This window comes from Narcine bancroftii, chromosome 2, assembly GCF_036971445.1.
Source record: "Narcine bancroftii isolate sNarBan1 chromosome 2, sNarBan1.hap1, whole genome shotgun sequence".
Taxonomy (NCBI): domain Eukaryota; kingdom Metazoa; phylum Chordata; class Chondrichthyes; order Torpediniformes; family Narcinidae; genus Narcine; species Narcine bancroftii.
This window is the reverse complement of record NC_091470.1, coordinates 370,644,156-370,661,008: the sequence shown is the minus strand read 5'-3', so window position 1 is coordinate 370,661,008 and position 16,853 is coordinate 370,644,156. Positions and strand designations below refer to the sequence as shown.

Genomic DNA, 16,853 nt, shown 5'->3' with positions numbered 1-16,853 from the left:
TTTAAAGAAAAAGACAAAGAAAGGCATTAGGAAAGAAAAGATGAAAGGAAGTCGGCAAATTAAATACAAAAAGGATACTGAGTTTTTAAAAAATATAAGAGAGACACGGGTAGATATGGGTCTGATTGAAAATGATGCTGGAGAAATTATAATGGGTAACAAAGAGATGGCAGAGGAACTAAATGAATATTTTGTGTCAGTCTTCACTGAGGAAGACAATGGAAATATACCTGATAGTCAGAGGGCTCAGGGAGTAGAATTAAGTACAGTCAGGATTACTAGAGAGATAGAGCTTAGTAAGATGAATGGACTAAAGGAAGATAAGTCTCCAAGACCAGACGAGGTGACCCATGGGTTCTGAAGGAAGTGGCTTTGGAGATTGTGGAGGCATTGGAAATGATTTTCCAAAAATCAATAGGCTCAGGCATGGTTCCGGAGGATTGGAAGGTCACAAATGTAGTTCCGCTGTTAAGAAAGGAGGGAGGCAGAACAAAAGGAAATTATAGGCCTATTAGTCTGACATCAATGGTTGGAAAGTTATTGGAGTCGATCCTCAAGGACAAGGTTATGAAATACATTGATGTGCATGATATGATAGGTCCAGGCCAGCATGGGTTCATGAAGGGAAGATCCTGCTTGGCCAACTTATTGGAATTTTTGGAGAAATCTCAGGTAGGATGGACAAGGGAGAGGATGTGGATGTTGTGTATTTGGATTTTCAAAAGGCCTTTGATAAGGTGCCACATAAGAGGCTGCTTAATGAGATGAGAGCCCATGGAATGACAGGAAAGATATTAGACTGGGTGGAGCATTGGCTGATAGGCAAGGAGCAAAGAGTGGGAATAAAGAGATCCTGCTCTGGTGGGTTGCCAGATACTAGTGGTGTTCCGCAGGGGTTGATGTTGGGGCCGTTTCTTTTTACAATGTATATCAATGATTTAGATTATGGACTGAATGGTTTTGTGGCAAAGTTTGCAGATGACACCAAGATAGGTGGTGGAGTAGGAAGTGTGGAAGATACCAAAAGGTTGCAGAGAGACTTGGACAGTTTAGGAGAGTGGGAAAAGAAACGGCAGATGAGATCCAATGTTGAGAAATGTACGGTTGGACATTTTGGAAGAGGAAATAAACAGGCAGATTATTATTTGGATGGAGAGAAAATTCAAAATTCTGAGTTTGGGGGTCCTTGTGTAGGATAACCTGAAGGTTAACCACAAGGTTGTAAAGAAAGCGAAAGCTGTGTTGGGATTCATTTGAAGGGGAATAGTGTATAAGAGTAAAGAGGTGTTGATGAGGCTCTATGGGGCACTGGTGAGACCTCGTTTGGAGAACTGTGTGCAGTTTTGGGCCCATTACCTTAGAAGGGATGTGATGATGATCCCTGAAATGCAGGGGCTAACATATGAGGAACATTTAGTGGCTCTTGGACTGGATTTGTTGGAGTAGAGAAGAATGAGAGGGGATCTCAGAGACATTTCAAATGCTGACAGGATTGGACAGAGTCGATGTGAATAAGATATTTCCCTTGGTAGGTGAATCCAGGACAAGAGGGCACAGTCTCAGAATGAGAAGGGACTCATTTAAAACAGAGATGAGAGATTTCTTTAGCCAGAGGGTGGTGGATTTGTGGAATTCATTGCCACACACAGCTGTGGAGGCCCGATCATTGAGGGAGTTTAAGGGGGAGATTGATAGGGATCTAATTAGTCAGGGCATCATGAGCTATGGAGAAAAGGTCTGAATTTGGAACTAGATGCGAGAACGGTTTAGCTCAGGATGGAGAGGCAGATCAGACTTGGTGGGCCAAATGGCCTACTTCTGTTCCTTGTGATCCTCCTAAACTCTAACAAGTATAGCTCAGACTATTCTACCTCTCCTCATAAGCTAACCCCTCCTCTTCTGGAATTAACCCCGTGAACCTCCTCTGCACCCCCCCCCCCCTACAAAGCCAGGACATCCTTCCTCAAGTCAGGAGGCCAGAACTGCACGGAGTTCTCCAGATGGGGCCTCACCAGTTCCCTGGACAGTTGCAGCATAAACTCGCTGCTCTTAAATTCAATCCCTCCAGCAATGAAGGACAATTTGCCTTCTTGATACCTGCTGCACCTGCAAACCAACCTTTTGCAATTCATTCACACAGTAAAAAGGCCAAAACCAAGGCAGAGATTTAAATCGAAGGTTGAGAGAGAAGGTCGATGGGAGGTGGGGTGGGGGGAAAAGAATCACCCTGGAGGACGATGGGGTCTGGAAATCGTCCATGAGGGATGGGAGAGGCAGTGAACCCCATCATCTTTAAACAGGCAGAGCTGCGACCTGCAGGGGTGCCGGACGCAGTGCTGGAGGGTGGGGGAGGGCTAGACTGGACACAGTGGGCAGAATGGCCAGCTTCAATGATCTAGCACTGAAAAGACATGCCGAAGAGTGTTTCACTCACCATGCCGATACATTTCCGCAGGATACTCCAGATACTGAAATCATCTCTGGAAAACATCGGAGCTGGCAAACTTGTTCTGGAGTGGAGAAAGCCAACTCTTAGATTGCAGACACAAAACCAACGTTTAACTCACAGCACAGGCCAAATGTGATCGCGACCACTTCATTAATCGAACTGAGATTTATATACAGGGAAACACAAGAACTGCAGGCACTGGACTCTTGAGTGAACCAAGAGAAGCTGGTCAGACAGCATCCGTGAGAGAGTTGGGCAGTCACTGATTGACAGCATCCTGTCGGGGTGCGTCACTGCATGGGATGGGATCTGCTCCACCAAAGATCACAAGAAACTGCAGAGGGTTATGGCTCAGACCCTCACACAACCTCTTTCCCCTCCATCACAACCCCCTCCCCTCCATCACACAGCCTGGTTTGAGAATTCAGGTACCCAGGATCGTAGAAAGCTGCAGAAAGCTAAATTCAAATCTATCCAAATGTACCTATCCAAAAGTCTCTTAAAGGACCCTATCGTATCCACCACCGTTGCTGGCTGCTCATTCCACACACCCACCACTCTCTGTGTAAAAATAACATACCCCTGACATCTTCTCTATACCTACTCCCCAGCTCCTTATACCCGTGTCCTCTTGTGGCCACCATTTCAGCCCTGGGAGAAAACCCCTGGCCAACAACACGATCAATGCTTCATCATCTTAAACCTGAGAGTGGTGAGTGCGTGGAATGAGCTGCCGGTAATGGTAGTGGAGGTGGATACAACAGGGTCCTTTAAATCAGTACATGGAGCTTAGAAACATAGAGGTCTCTGGGTAAGCCTAGTAAACTCGAAGGGAGGGACATGTTTGTTTGTGGGTCGAAGGGCCTGTATTGTGCTGTAAGTTTTCTATGCTTCTAAGACAGCCATGACAGCCTTCCAACCACTGCAGACATCTATGTGAGGTGCAGCCAATGTCATGACGGATCCCCATCACCGTGGTCGCGACCTCCACTCGCTGCTTCCTTCGGGCAGAAGGTACAGAAGGTTCAGGAACAGATTTTATCCAACAACCATCAGGGCCTTGAACCCCCGCCTTATCACACTGATCCAGGACTGTTCCGACACTACAAAAGGAATATCCGTACTGCTGCAACTCACTGGTATCTGTGAATATTTATTATGTATCTTGTGCATTTATTGTTTTTTGTTAATTTTTACTCATAGTTTTACAAGTACCTGTTCAGCTGCAGCAAGTAGGAACGTCAGTGAATGTGTGTATTGTACAATGTGTATGATAATAAACTCATGATCATTTATTTACAATCAGGCCATTCCTCCATCAGCTTCATGCCACTTGACAAATCTTGGTTTGAGAGAAGAATTGGAAAATATCCCAGGGCTTGTGCCCGTCCTCACCACCTCCCCCTCCCCCCCCCCCCCCCCCCCCGCTGACCAGCTTCCCTATCCTGCTGTTTGCACCTGATGGACAACCCTCCAACCCCTTCACATTGTACCTGCTTCCATCACCACCCCTGGCAGCCCATTCCAGGCACCCACCACTCTCTGTGTAAAATATTTACCCCGCACATCTCCCTCCCTCTCCCCTCTCCTCTCTCGTGTGTGACGCTTTTACCCCGGGGAAAAGATTCTGTCACCCCCTCCCTGTCAAAGATTCGGATGATTTGATAAACCTCTATCAGGTCCGCCCTCGGCCTCCGACACTCCAGATAAAACAGCCCAAGTTTGTCCGACCTCTCCCTGTAGCCCACACCCTCTCATCCAGAAACCTGCTGATGGATCTCTTCTGGACCCTTCCCGCAATGGGGTGACTGGAATCATTCTTTTCTTGTTTGGTGCCATTGTGAATTGGGGTCCTAAATCATTATCGATGGTGTATCTTACGTCTCTGTGTGGCGCTGCAGCAAGCAAACATTTTGGTGCAGCTGAACACTAATCTTGTGGATTTGACAACAAACTCGACAGAAGTTCAGTAACAACGTCGACAAAGAGGACCCCAAAGATCACTGAGGACCCTTTCCACCCCGCACACAGCATCTTTCAGCTGCTCCCGTCGGGGGAAGAGATCCAGGAGGACCAGAGCCAGCCCCACCAGGCTGAGGAACAACTTCTTCCCACGGGCAGTGAGAACGGCGAAAGATCAAAGGAGCTGCTCACACTGACCCTCCGAGACTCAATTATTTAACAATAATATTTATATGAACGTGCTGTGCATGTGTATCATTTGTGTGCTTGCGGTGTGTTGCACCGAGGATCGGAGAACCCTGCTTGATCAGGTAGTACTTGTACAATGGGATGATAAATGAACTTGAAATGGACAATCTGGGTGGGCAGCAAATGGACAAGAATCGTCATCAGACCATCTGCATTATTCATGGAGCTTCACATGTCGAATCAGACACCCGTTCATTTGCAGACTGTCCCACACAGGCAGTTTCAAGTGACAGAGGTTGGGTTTCCAATTTTCCCCTTGTCACTCTGCCAAACAGTCTGTGTATCTCAGCAGTGATGGAGCACGACCAGCCTAAGAGCAAACTCCCTCTGAACTGGCCCAACGCAACGCTTTAAATCTCGCACTTTCCCCGCCCCGGGTTTGCAGGAAATCCCTGCGCAAACTGACTCCGAATTTATTGAGGACCGGCATCCCAACAGTTAACTCTGCGCTTCTCAGCATGGCTCGAGGTTCCTGTTATTGTCACATAATGGTACATTAAAAATGCAACATTCACGATATACTTAACCTCTGCCTCTGTAGGCAAACAAGGAGCTGCCATTAGTGTTACCCAGCGCCCCTAACAATGGGAAGCAAAAGAGAGTCTCTTCAGAGACACTGAGTGTCTGTGGATTCGCCGCCAGTGATTCCCACAGCCTCTGCGGCCCCACAGGGTCCACATCGCCAACCAGATGTTATATAAAGGTCCAGTCATAAACACGGTGGGGGGCCTGATTACGGTGAAGAGTCACAGTCTTTCCCCAGGATAGGTGAATCTAAAACTAGGTTCAAGGTGAGAGGGGTCCTGAGGAGCTCACACACAGCGGTGGTGGGTGGAACGAGCTGCCAGAGGAAGTGGGAGAGGCGTGAACCATAACAACATTTATTGGGACTGGTACACGCAAACCAACAAATTGCTGGAGAAACTCAGCAGGAGGCGCAGTGCCCACAGGAAGATATGGGTGGCCAACGTTTCGGGCCTGGGCCCTTCGTTGGGTAAGGGACAGGGATCAGAAAGGTTGAGAGGGATGTGGGACTGGCTTGGCCAGCAAGGGCAAGGTGGGCCAAAGGGCCTGTTTCTGTGCTATCTCATCAAGTTATTTCAATGGGAAAGGAGGCAGAGTCTGGCCTGGTCTCTGGATTGGTCTCTGGCGAAGCCTCATCTGCGGGACAACTTTCAAACCGGCCAAAATTCAAAATGCAGTTAGTCCACAAAATTCTGCAGTTCAATTGTTAATTTGTGAATTCAATTGTAAATATTAAACGCTCCTCTGCTCTGATGTTCTGTTTATTTTTGATCAGAACAGATGTGCAGGTATGCGTGTCCTTGCACTGCCCGCAGGCTTGTGGGGTCTCTAGGAGTAGAATTCACAGTTGGTATTCACCTCTCTATAGTTACAGTGATCACATGATGGGCCGAAAAGTCGGTTTCTGTGAAAGTAGTTGAGAGCTTATCAGACTTCACCAGGCTGCGGGCTGCCGGAGACCGGCTCATGGGAACCAGGTACTAGAACTGGGATTCGAGAGGGTGCTGAGGGCAAGAAGGACTCCCGAAGGGCCTCGGGCACTGAAGGCTTCCTGGTCGTGTAAGAGGCTTGGATCTGGAGCTCGGGGTGGCCGATGGATTGAACGGGGGCTGCAGAGGTGCGGGAGGGCTGGAGGCAAATCCTCATCACTCGATGACTGGTGGAAGGGGGGTCTCTCTTTTGCTTCTCTTTCTCTGACTATAAGGGACACCGGTGGTGGGGGGGGGGGGGGGGGGCACCCGTTTTACACAGCCATTAATAGACGGGAATTAACCGGCTTTTAACCACCTCATTTACCTGTGTAGACTTAACAAACGTGGGATGGGAGGTCACTTTTATTCTATGTATTACTCGCTAAGGTAAGGTAATATCAGAGCTGATGTGTTTCTCATCGGTCCTGTGTAAAAGGAGCACTGACCCAGCTGTTCTTGGTTCAGTGTGAACGACCCTAGCCGGCTTTAAAGACGGGTCGTTCACACGTCAATTAAGTGGGATCGCTGTGTAAAAAGGGAGTTAGTTTGCCTTATGACAGACCAAAGTCAATTTTGTGTAATATTACGTTGTAGCAGCCCACTACCTGGGAGGCGACATAATACACAAAATGGTGGATGAACATGGCGTTCTCACAAAGCCCACATGGGCTAATGGCCTTTCTTCCCGGCCAACAGCCCACATGGCGGGAAACAGCGAACATCGACGCCGACCAATCGGCAGCCGACACGCTGGTGACGTCACTTCCACTGGTAACGGCGGGAAGACCGGGCCCAGTGGCGGGAAGCTGGGCCTATGTAAGAATGGGGAGGGAGAGCAATAAAGGCAGTCTCGACGACAGTCACATCGAGTATGTTCTTCACTCTGCTGTGACGTTCCTGTATTATGACATGACAGTAAATAGTATTTGATGTGGAATCACGAGGGGTGTGGATATAATGAATGCTCACATTCTATTTCCCGGGGTTAGATGATTGTAGTGTTGAAGGGCAGAGGTTTAAGGAGAGAGGGGAGCTGTTTTGATGACATGAGAGCTCACCGTCTTCCACACATGCTCAGAGTTCTTACCTGCTGCAGCCATACAACGATGGTCTAAATTAAATGACCATAATATCCCATGAGGCGGAAAAATACATGTAACACCAAAGACGATTACAATAGGGACATTGTTCTATTGCAGTAGGGACATTCAAAAGATTCTTAGACAGGCACATAGGTGTAAGAAAAATAGAGGGTTATGGGTGTGAGGGAGGGAAGGGGTAGACTGTTGTGGACTGTTTACATAGTATTTTGGCCAAAGAGGCCATAATAAGACCGTGACCATAAGATATAGGAGCAGAAGCAGTCCATTCAGCCCATCAAGCCTGACCTGCCATCCCATCATGAGCTGATCCATTCCTCCACTCAGCTCTGCTCCCTGGTTTTCTCCCCATAACCTTTAACACCCTGTCCATTCAGATACCTATCAATTCCTGCCTTGACACCTGGCCTCCACAGCCGTTCAGATTCCAGAGGTTCATCGCTCTCTGGCTAAAGAATTTCCTCCGCATCTCTGTTTCAAATGGGTGTCCTACAATCCTGAAGTTGTGCCCCCTTGTCCTAGACTCTCCTACCCTGGGGAACAACTTTGCCAGATCTACTCCGTTCAGGCCTTTCAACGTTTGAAATGAATGCAGGCTCAGTGTTGACATTTAAGCAAAATGTGGACAGGTACATGGATGGGAGGAGTATGGAGGGATGTGGTCCTGGTGAAGTTCAGTGGATCTAGGCAGAATAATAGTTCAGCACAGGCTAGAAGGGCCAAAGGGCCTGTTTCTGTGCTGTATTGTTCTTTGGGTCGAACTCAGCGCAAATACAAATCTCATGAAATGGTGCGAGAGGAACAACCTGAATATCGACGTGGACAAGACGAAGGTGATGATCGTGGACTTCAGGAGGACCAGGAAGGACCACCCTCCACTGCACATCAACAACTCTGTAGTAGAGAGAGTGGAGAGAACCAAGTTCCTTGGAGTTCACTTAACTAGTGACCTGTTCTGGACACTCAACATCTCCTCATTTGTCAGGAAAGCGCAACAGTGACTGCACTTCCTGAGAAGACTGAGATGGGCAAGGCTGCCCCCCACCATCTTGTCAACCTTTAACAGGAGCTCTATCGAGAGCGTCCTGGCCGGCTGCATCACAGTGTGGGTACGGTTACTGCAGAGAAATGGATCAGAGGTCAATCCACAGGACCATAAGAGTGGCAGTGAGGATCACTGGAGTCTCCCCTCCCCTCCTCATCGACGTGTCTACCGGGATCATTGTCTGAAGAGGACGGACAAAATCACTGAGGACCCCTTCCATCCTGCACACAGCATCTTTCAGCTGCTCCCGTCGGGGAAGAGATACAGGAGGATCAGAGCCAGCCCCACCAGGCTGAGAACAGCTTCTTCCCACGGGCAGTGAGAACGCTGAACAACCAAAGGAACTGCTTGCACTGACCCTCCGAGACTCTCATTTGTACAAAACAATATTTTACTTATTTTTATAGATGAAATACATGTCCTGCATATGTATTATTTGACTGCGTGTGAGTTATGTCTGGTTGTGTGTCTGCGTGTTTTGCACTGAGGACTGGAGAACGCTGTTTCATTGGGTTGTACTTGAATCGACTTGACTTGAAATGTACATTGTATGAAGTATATGGCAATATCATTATTAACTTCTCCCCTCCCAGTGGTCTCTCGCTCCATCGACCTCTCCATCTTTCACACCTACACCCCAAACCTTATCACCTATTAGCACCTCCCTTATATCTACCCTTCCTGTTTAAATCTCGTTAGAGGGTCCCGACCCAAAACATTGACCGACCATCTCCACCCACAGATGCAGTCTCATCATTTACAGTATTTGCCTGTAATGTGTCTTTTTTTTCCAGTTGTACAGCACGGTGACAGGCCCTTCCATCTTTTTCACCTACTGCCCAAACCCTATCACCTATAGCACCTCCCTTACTATCTACCCTTCCTGTTTAAGTTCAGTCCATGCCACCCAATTTACATACTGTTACAGGACATGTTAGAATAGTTATATGTCTTTAAAAGAGATAGATTGTGGCAGTTTAGTTTAGGTAACACTTCATAAAAAACATCTCACTTAAAATGCAAGAGCTTTGCTGAAGTTAGACATTGTGTCACTAGTGACTTTGCGGAGACAATGGAACCAGTTTGTAGAGGACTTCAAAGGGAGGTGCAAATGTTGGTCATGTCCAGGCTCAAATACTGATAAGATCTTTCGAAAATTGGATTTGGAGCCTTGGGAGAGGTCATTTGGTTTTTACAAGCAGAGAGAGGAAATAACAAATGGATGATTCTTTTAGAGAGAGGGCAGTTGAAGCTAACGTGGTGAGCTGGCAGGCTTGTTGAAAACCCCATTGTGAAGACGGGATGTGAGTTCTGAGTTCAGCCTGTTGAAAACCCTTGTGCTCCTTACAAGATGGCTGGCTAGAGTGTTTCACCTGAAATAAGGGAAACAAGAGGAACTCTGTGGTCATGTGGAAGAAGAGGTTATCATTTGGAAAACCCTGATGGGGCAAGTTTCTTCGGCAAGACACTGAAGTGGCTGATCGAAGGGAATCAGTTTGTGTGTGTCAAACGAGCAACAAATATCTCTCTGAAACCAACAAGAATCTTCCTGAGCGGCAACCAATGACCTTTAAGCATCAAAACCTGGTGAAATTCATAAATGTTGAATTCTGTGTACAGTGGAAGAATTGCCTGATACTGGTGAACTTGGAGAAGTGAGAAGTGAGATGGATGGTGAAACAGAGAACTTTCCACACATTACATACACGTGTGCTTAGAATTAGAAGGGGGTTAAGTTAATAGTGATAAGTTAAAGTTTGATCCTGTTTTCATGTTTAAAGATAATCAAAAGCAACTTTTGTTTAAGTAACCATTTGTCTTGGTGAATATCTATCGCTGCTGGGTTTTGGGGTCACCTCCCCGTACATTTTGAAAGGTGGAAGGAAACTGGAGCCCCCAGAGGAATTCCATGCAGATGCGGGGGGGAGAACATACAAACTCCTTACAGACAGTGGTGGATTCGAAGCCGGGTCACTGGCGCTGTAATAGTGTTGCGCCAACCACGACGCTAACCATGGAGGTCAGTCCTAGGATGCCAAGTTCCAATTGCCAGGCTACCTGTCGCAGGCCGTACAAACAGCTCCTGCCGCCTGGTTTCTTTTTTTTAAGTTTTAGACGTACAGCACGGTAACAGGCCATTTCGGCCCATGAGGCTGTGCCGCCCAATTCACACCCACTTAATCTACATCCCCCGGTAGGTTTTGAATGGTGGGAGGAAATCAGAGCCCTCGGGAAAAACCCACGCAGACAAAGGGGAGAACGATCAAACTCCTAACAGACAGCACGGGATTTGAACCCCGGTCCCGATCACTGGCGCTGTAAAGGTGTTATGCAAACCACTACGCCATCCATTCCACCTCAATATTTAATATTTTAAAAGCTCCAATCATGTTTCTAGACCCCAGGGCACAGGACCGTGTTCCAAACAATTGTCCATCATTGATAGGGCCAGTCAATAACTTCATAACTTTTCTCAAGTCATAGGGTAGATTTAAGGCAGATGTTGATCGGTTCTTGATTAGTAAGGGCATTCACAGTTGTGGGTAGAATGGGATTGTGGGGGGGTATATATCAGAACAGACTTGATGGGCCTAAAGTCCTATTTTTGCTCCTATGCCTTGCGGTCAGTTCTCCAGACAGGCATCCAAGTATGACCTGCCTCACTGATTCGTGGTCCAGTAGCTCAGAAGCAGGCTCTTTGGCCCATCTTGTCCATCCTGACGAAGCTAGTCATTTGTCTGAATGTAATCCTTCTGAATCTCATCCATGGACCTGGCGAAAAGACTTTTAAACATCACAATCCCCTACCATGGCCTCCGGCTGCTCATTTCACACACACCCACCACACTCTGTGTGAAGGAGGTGCCCCTCGGGTCCCCTTTAAATCTTTCCCCTCTCTCCTTTAATCTATGCCCTCCAGCTTTAGATTTACCTAATGTTAGGGAAAAGACAATGAACCATCGACTTTATCCAAGCCCCATGATTCCATAAACCTCTATAACCCGTTTGGGACAACACAGTTAGTGCAATGCTGTCACGGCTCCAGCGACCGGGGTTCGAATCCCATGCTGTCTGTAAGGAGTTTGTACGTTCTGCGTGGGTTTTCCCCGGGTGCTCTGGTTTCCTTCCACCTTCCAAAACTTACAGGTGTTGTAGGTTAATTGGGCTCATGGGCTGGAAGGTCCTGGTACCGTGCTGTATGTCTAATTTAATTTCTACATTTCAAGGAAAAAAGTCCCACCCCTCCCCAAGCCATCCAGTCCTGATAACAACAAACTTCTTTCTCCATTACACCTTGGTGTAAACACCAGGTATTCTTTGGTGATGTCTGTCTCCAGGAAATTATAAACCTGATCAGTAAATTCATCCAAACCATGCAGCTGTCAGAGGATGAAGAAAACCCCCAAAAGCTACAGACGCTGGTCATCCAAAACAAACAGAAAATAGGAACCACGAGGCACAGGCGCAGAACGAGTCCATTCAGCCCATCAAACCCACCCCACCAAATTCCTTTTAAACAAATTCTCCAATGACCCTTGATTCCCTACCTAATCAAACACCAGAGGACATCTGTACAAAGCGAGGGGAGGAAAGTTTAGGGAAAGTTTAACCAGAGCGGTGGGTGCCTGGAATGCATTGCCGGTGATTGGAGGCTGGTAAAATTGGGACATTTAAAAGACACTCAGACAGGCACATGAAAAATAGAGGGTAATGAGTGAGAGGGAGGAAAGGGTTAGATGTCCTATCCATCTCCGTCTTAAATTTACCCAATGACGTGGCCTTCACTGCCGTCTGCGGCAACAAATTCAAAAGATTCACCCCCCTCTCCACCCCGGGTAAAGAAATTCCTCCGCATCTCTGTTCTAACAGGACATTTGTTATCTGAGGCTGTGCCCTCTGGTCCCAGACCACCGAAGGAAACATCCTCTGCACGTCCACTCTATCCAGTCCTTTCAGTGTGCGATAGGTTACAAAGAGATTCCCCCCCTCCCCATTCTTTTAAACTCCAGTGAGTACAGTCCCAGAACCGTCTCATATGAAAACTCTTTCATTCTGGGAATCGTTCTCGTGAATCTCCTCCGGACCCTCCCCAAGGCCTTCCTTAGATGAGGATGCAAACAAAGCTGTAATCGGGAGCAAATCATATACTGTTAAGAGATTCAAAGGGTTGACCAGCATCTTGGAGGAAAATAGAGTCCATGTTGGATATAGAATGTGCAGAGGACTTTCTCCTTAGATGGGAGTTCTGTAACACCCTCTCTCACCTCCCCCTCTGGGCTTTCTGCTGCTCTTCGACCAAGCCTGATGCCCTCGACCTGAAGTGTCGACTCTTCTTCCCTCCACGGTTGTTGTCTGACCCAGACTCCTCCAGCAGTTTGGTTTAGACATACAGGATCCAGCACGGTAACAGGCCCTTTGGCCCTACAAGCCTGTGCCGCCCAATTACACCTAATTAACCTACAACCCCTGAACGCTTTGAACAGTGGGAGGAAACTGGAGCCACCAAGAGGATACCCACACAGACATGGGGCGAACGTACAAACTCCTTACAGACAGCACCAACCTAAAGCAGAAAGTGTTGGAAAGACTCAGCAGGTCAGGAAGCTTCCATGGGTAGAGGAGCGGAGCCTCCCTCTTCTCCACAGCCTGACTTCCTGAGTATTTCCAGCGTTTTCTTGTTTTTACATCACAAGGATTGAAATGAGCAAAAACACCATAAGACACAGAAGCAGAAATAGGCCATTCAGCCCATCGAGTTTGTCCTGCCATTTAACATAACATATAACATAACATAACAATTACAGCACAGAAACAGGCCATTAGGCCCTTCTAGTCCGCACCGAACCAAACACCCCTTTCTAGTCCCACCTCCCTGCACAATGCCCATAACCCTCCATCTTCTTCTCATCCATATACCTGTCCAACCTTTTCTTAAATAATACAATTGACTCCGCCGCCACTATTTCTCCTGGAAGCTCATTCCACACGGCTACCACTCTCTGAGTAAAGAAGTTCCCCCTCATGTTACCTCTAAACCTCTGCCCCCTAATTCTTAACTCATGTCCTCTTGTTTTAATCTTTCCTCCTCTTAACGGAAATAGTCTATCCACATCCACTCTGGCTCCAGTTTCCTCCCACTCATGACCTGATCCATTTCCCCACTCAACCCCGCTGCCCGGCCTTCTCCCCAAAACCCTTGATGCCCTGTGTAATCAAGAACCTATCAATCTCTCCCTTAAATACACCCAATGACCCAACCTCCACAATCCCCGTGGCAACAAATTCCACAGATTCACCACCTTCTGGCTGAAGAAATTCCTCTGCAGGATGCCCTTCAATCCTGAAGTTGTGCTGTCTAGTCCCAGACCCTCCCACAGTGGGGAAATAACTTTTCTACATCTACTCTGTCCATGTCTTTCAACATTCAAAATGTTTCAATGAGATCCCCCCCCCCCCCCCACCATTCTCCTAAATTCCAACGATTACAGGCCATGAGCCATCAAACTCTCCTCATGTGATAACTCTTTCATTCCCGGAATCATCCTTTGTGAACCTCCTCTGAACCCTCTTCAATGTCAGCACATCCTTTCTTAAACGAGGAGTCCAAAACTGCTCACAATGTTCCAAGTGAGATCTCACCAGTGCCTTATAAAACCTCAATAACACATTCAGATTTCAGATTTATGATCAGAGGACATGCATGATATCACATACAACCCTGAGATTCTTTTTCCTGCGGGTGCGGCAGAATTACAACTAACTGGTGATGCAAAAATAAACTGTACACAGTGTCTAAACAAAGAACTGTACACAGATAACGAATGTAAACAAACTGACTGTGCAATATAAAGAACAAAAAGAAAATCAATACAGTGCACAGTAAGAGTCCTTAAATAAGGCCCTGATTGAGTTTGTTGAGGAGTCTGATGGTGGATGGGGAGCAGCTGTTCCTAAACCTGCTGATGGCACCGACACCTCTTTCCTGATGGCAGCAACGAGAACAGAGCAAGTGCTGGGTAATGTGGATCCTTGATGATTGCTGCTGCTCTAGACGGCGGCCCCGGCCTCGGTCGTGTGAGGCAGGCGGAGGCCCCGATACGGGCAGAGAGTGGGAGGCGGCGGCCCCAGTCCAGGCACAGGGAGAGCAGCAGCGGCCCCGGCCCCGGTCCGGGCGAAGGGTAGACGGCGGCGGCCCCGATCCGGGCAGGAGCAAGGGGGAGACGGCGGCCCCGGCCTCGGTCGAGTGGGGCAGGCGAAGGCCCCGATCCGGGCAGAGAGTGGGAGGCGGCGGCCCCAGTCCAGGCACAGGGTGAACTGCGGCGGCCTCGGCCCCGGTCCGGGCAGTATGGACCGACCTAGGAGGGGAGGCAGGCCCCTCCAGCCCGGCTAAGAAACCTGCATAGGAGAAGGCCACTCTGATATAAAATCTACGACCCAAGGACCTCGCTGCCACGTCCCAGCTTGTTTGGCCACGGCACACGAACCATGGGTGTAAAGGGTGGGGCCAGTACTGCGCGCACTGCACTCCACCTAAAAGCTCCTTTGCGCAGGCCCGAGGACAGATCCACGTCCTCCCCCTCCACGTCCTCCCCCTCCACGTCCTCCCCCTCCACGACCTCCCCTCCACGTCCTCCCCCTCCACGTCCTCCCCCTCCACGTCCTCCCCCTCCATGTCATCCCCCTCCACGTCCTCCCCCTCCACGTCCTCCCCCTCAAAAGATGCTCACAAACTCAAGCTAGCATGCTGGAACATCAGAACCATGCTAGACAAGGCTGACAGCCACCGACCTGAACGTCGGTCTGCCCTCATTGCACATGAACTCCTGCCACATTGACCACCGCCAGTGGGCTGATAACGCCTCAAACCGTGCATCTTGGCGCCTCACAGTTTGGCGGGCAGCAACCTCCTTTGAAGAAGACCGCAGAGCCCACCTCACTGACAAAAGGCAAAGGAGGAAAAACCCAACACCCAACCCCAACCAACCAATTTTCCCTTGCAACCGCTGCAATCGTGTCTGCCTGTCCCGCATCGGACTTGTCAGCCACAAACGAGCCTGCAGCTGACGTGGACTTTTTACCCCCTCCATAAATCTTCGTCCGCGAAGCCAAGCCAAAGAAGAACAACGTTCACTGTAGACGTTCTCGATGGTGGGGAGGGTTTTTCCTGTGATGTCCTGGGCTGCGTCCACTACCATTTGGAGGGGGTTTACACTCAGGGGTATTGTTGTCCCCGTACCAGACCGTGATGCAGCCGGTCAGCACATTCTCCATCACACCTCTGCAGAAATTTGCCAGGGTTTCTGGTGTCCTACCCAACCTCCACAAACTCCTAAGGAAGTAGAGGTGCTGGAGGAGTCACGCGATGGAGTAGTGGCCGGACGGTGAACACCAGCCCTCTCCAGAAAAGTCGGGAAAAACAAGAGAAAACACAAAGGCACAGAAATAAAAGTTACAGAAAAGTGAGTATAAAGGTGGAAAGAAGATGGCGACAAAAAAAGAAAAGTCGAAAGCAACGGTAAGAAGAGAGGAAGAGAAGACAAAGGAGGAAAAAGGTGAAGGCCTTACCTGTCCGAAGAGGCCCGCTGCGGAGAGAGAAACCTGCTCCCTCAGGTCGGTAAATAATGGACTACAAAAATGGCTCGCAGAGCCGAGTAAAAGTGCGCAACCGCGCATGCGCGAAGTTTCGCACATGCGCGATGCGAATGAAAAAAAACACACCGACGGGAGGGGGGACCAGCTGGGGAGTCGATCTCCACAGCCGGCAACGACAGCTGCAGAACACCTGCAGCAAGAAGAGACCACAGAAGACAATAGAAACAAGAAAGAAGAGGAGGAAAGGGCAACAAAGAAACAACAGATGGCCAACCCAGAGGAAGAAGAAGAGGAAGAGTATGGTGAAATAGAAGAAGAAAAGAAAGGCAAGGTAAAGGATATACTTGCTCTTATTAGAGGATACGTGGAGTCATTTAAAGAATGGCAAACACAGGAATTTAAGGATTTAAGAAAAAGAATAAACAACACAGAAGAGAAAATAAATAAAATGGAGATGACCTTAACAGAAATGGGAAAGAAAATGGACAAGATGGAAGAGCGGGCAGTAGCAGCAGAAATGGAGGTAGAAGACTTAAAAAAGAAATTGGAGAAATCTAATAAAAAAACTAAAGAGACACAAGAATTACTAGCCCAAAAAATAGATGTAATGGAAAATTATAACAGAAGAAATAACATAAAGATAGTGGGCCTTAAGGAAGATGTAGAAGGCAAGAATATGAGGGAGTTTATAAAAGAATGGATCCCTAAGGCCCTAGGATGTCCAGAACTACAGCAAGAATTGGAAATAGAAAGGGCACATAGAGTATTGGCCTCTAAACCACAACCACAACAAAAACCAAGATCTATTGTAGTAAAATTCCTAAGATATACTACAAGAGAAAAGGTACTGGAGAAGACAATGGAAAAAGTAAGAGAGGGCAACAAACCACTGGAGTATAAAGGGCAAAAAATCTTCATTTATCCAGATATAAGCTTTGAACTCCTAAAGAAGAGAAAAG

The 16,853-nt window shown here is 48.0% G+C and overlaps 1 protein-coding gene across 5 annotated transcripts in view; it reads right to left on the bottom strand.

Annotated features, from left to right (window-relative positions):
- Window positions 1-16,853, bottom strand: part of LOC138755859 (oxysterol-binding protein-related protein 1-like) — a 239,806-nt gene that overhangs the window by 44,275 nt on the left and 178,678 nt on the right. For all 5 annotated transcript variants that reach the window (XM_069922591.1, XM_069922590.1, XM_069922592.1 and 2 more), the window contains one exon: window positions 2,435-2,510. In XM_069922591.1, coding sequence (XP_069778692.1) covers window positions 2,435-2,510 — 76 coding nt within the window. The remainder of the gene's footprint in view (window positions 1-2,434; window positions 2,511-16,853) is intronic.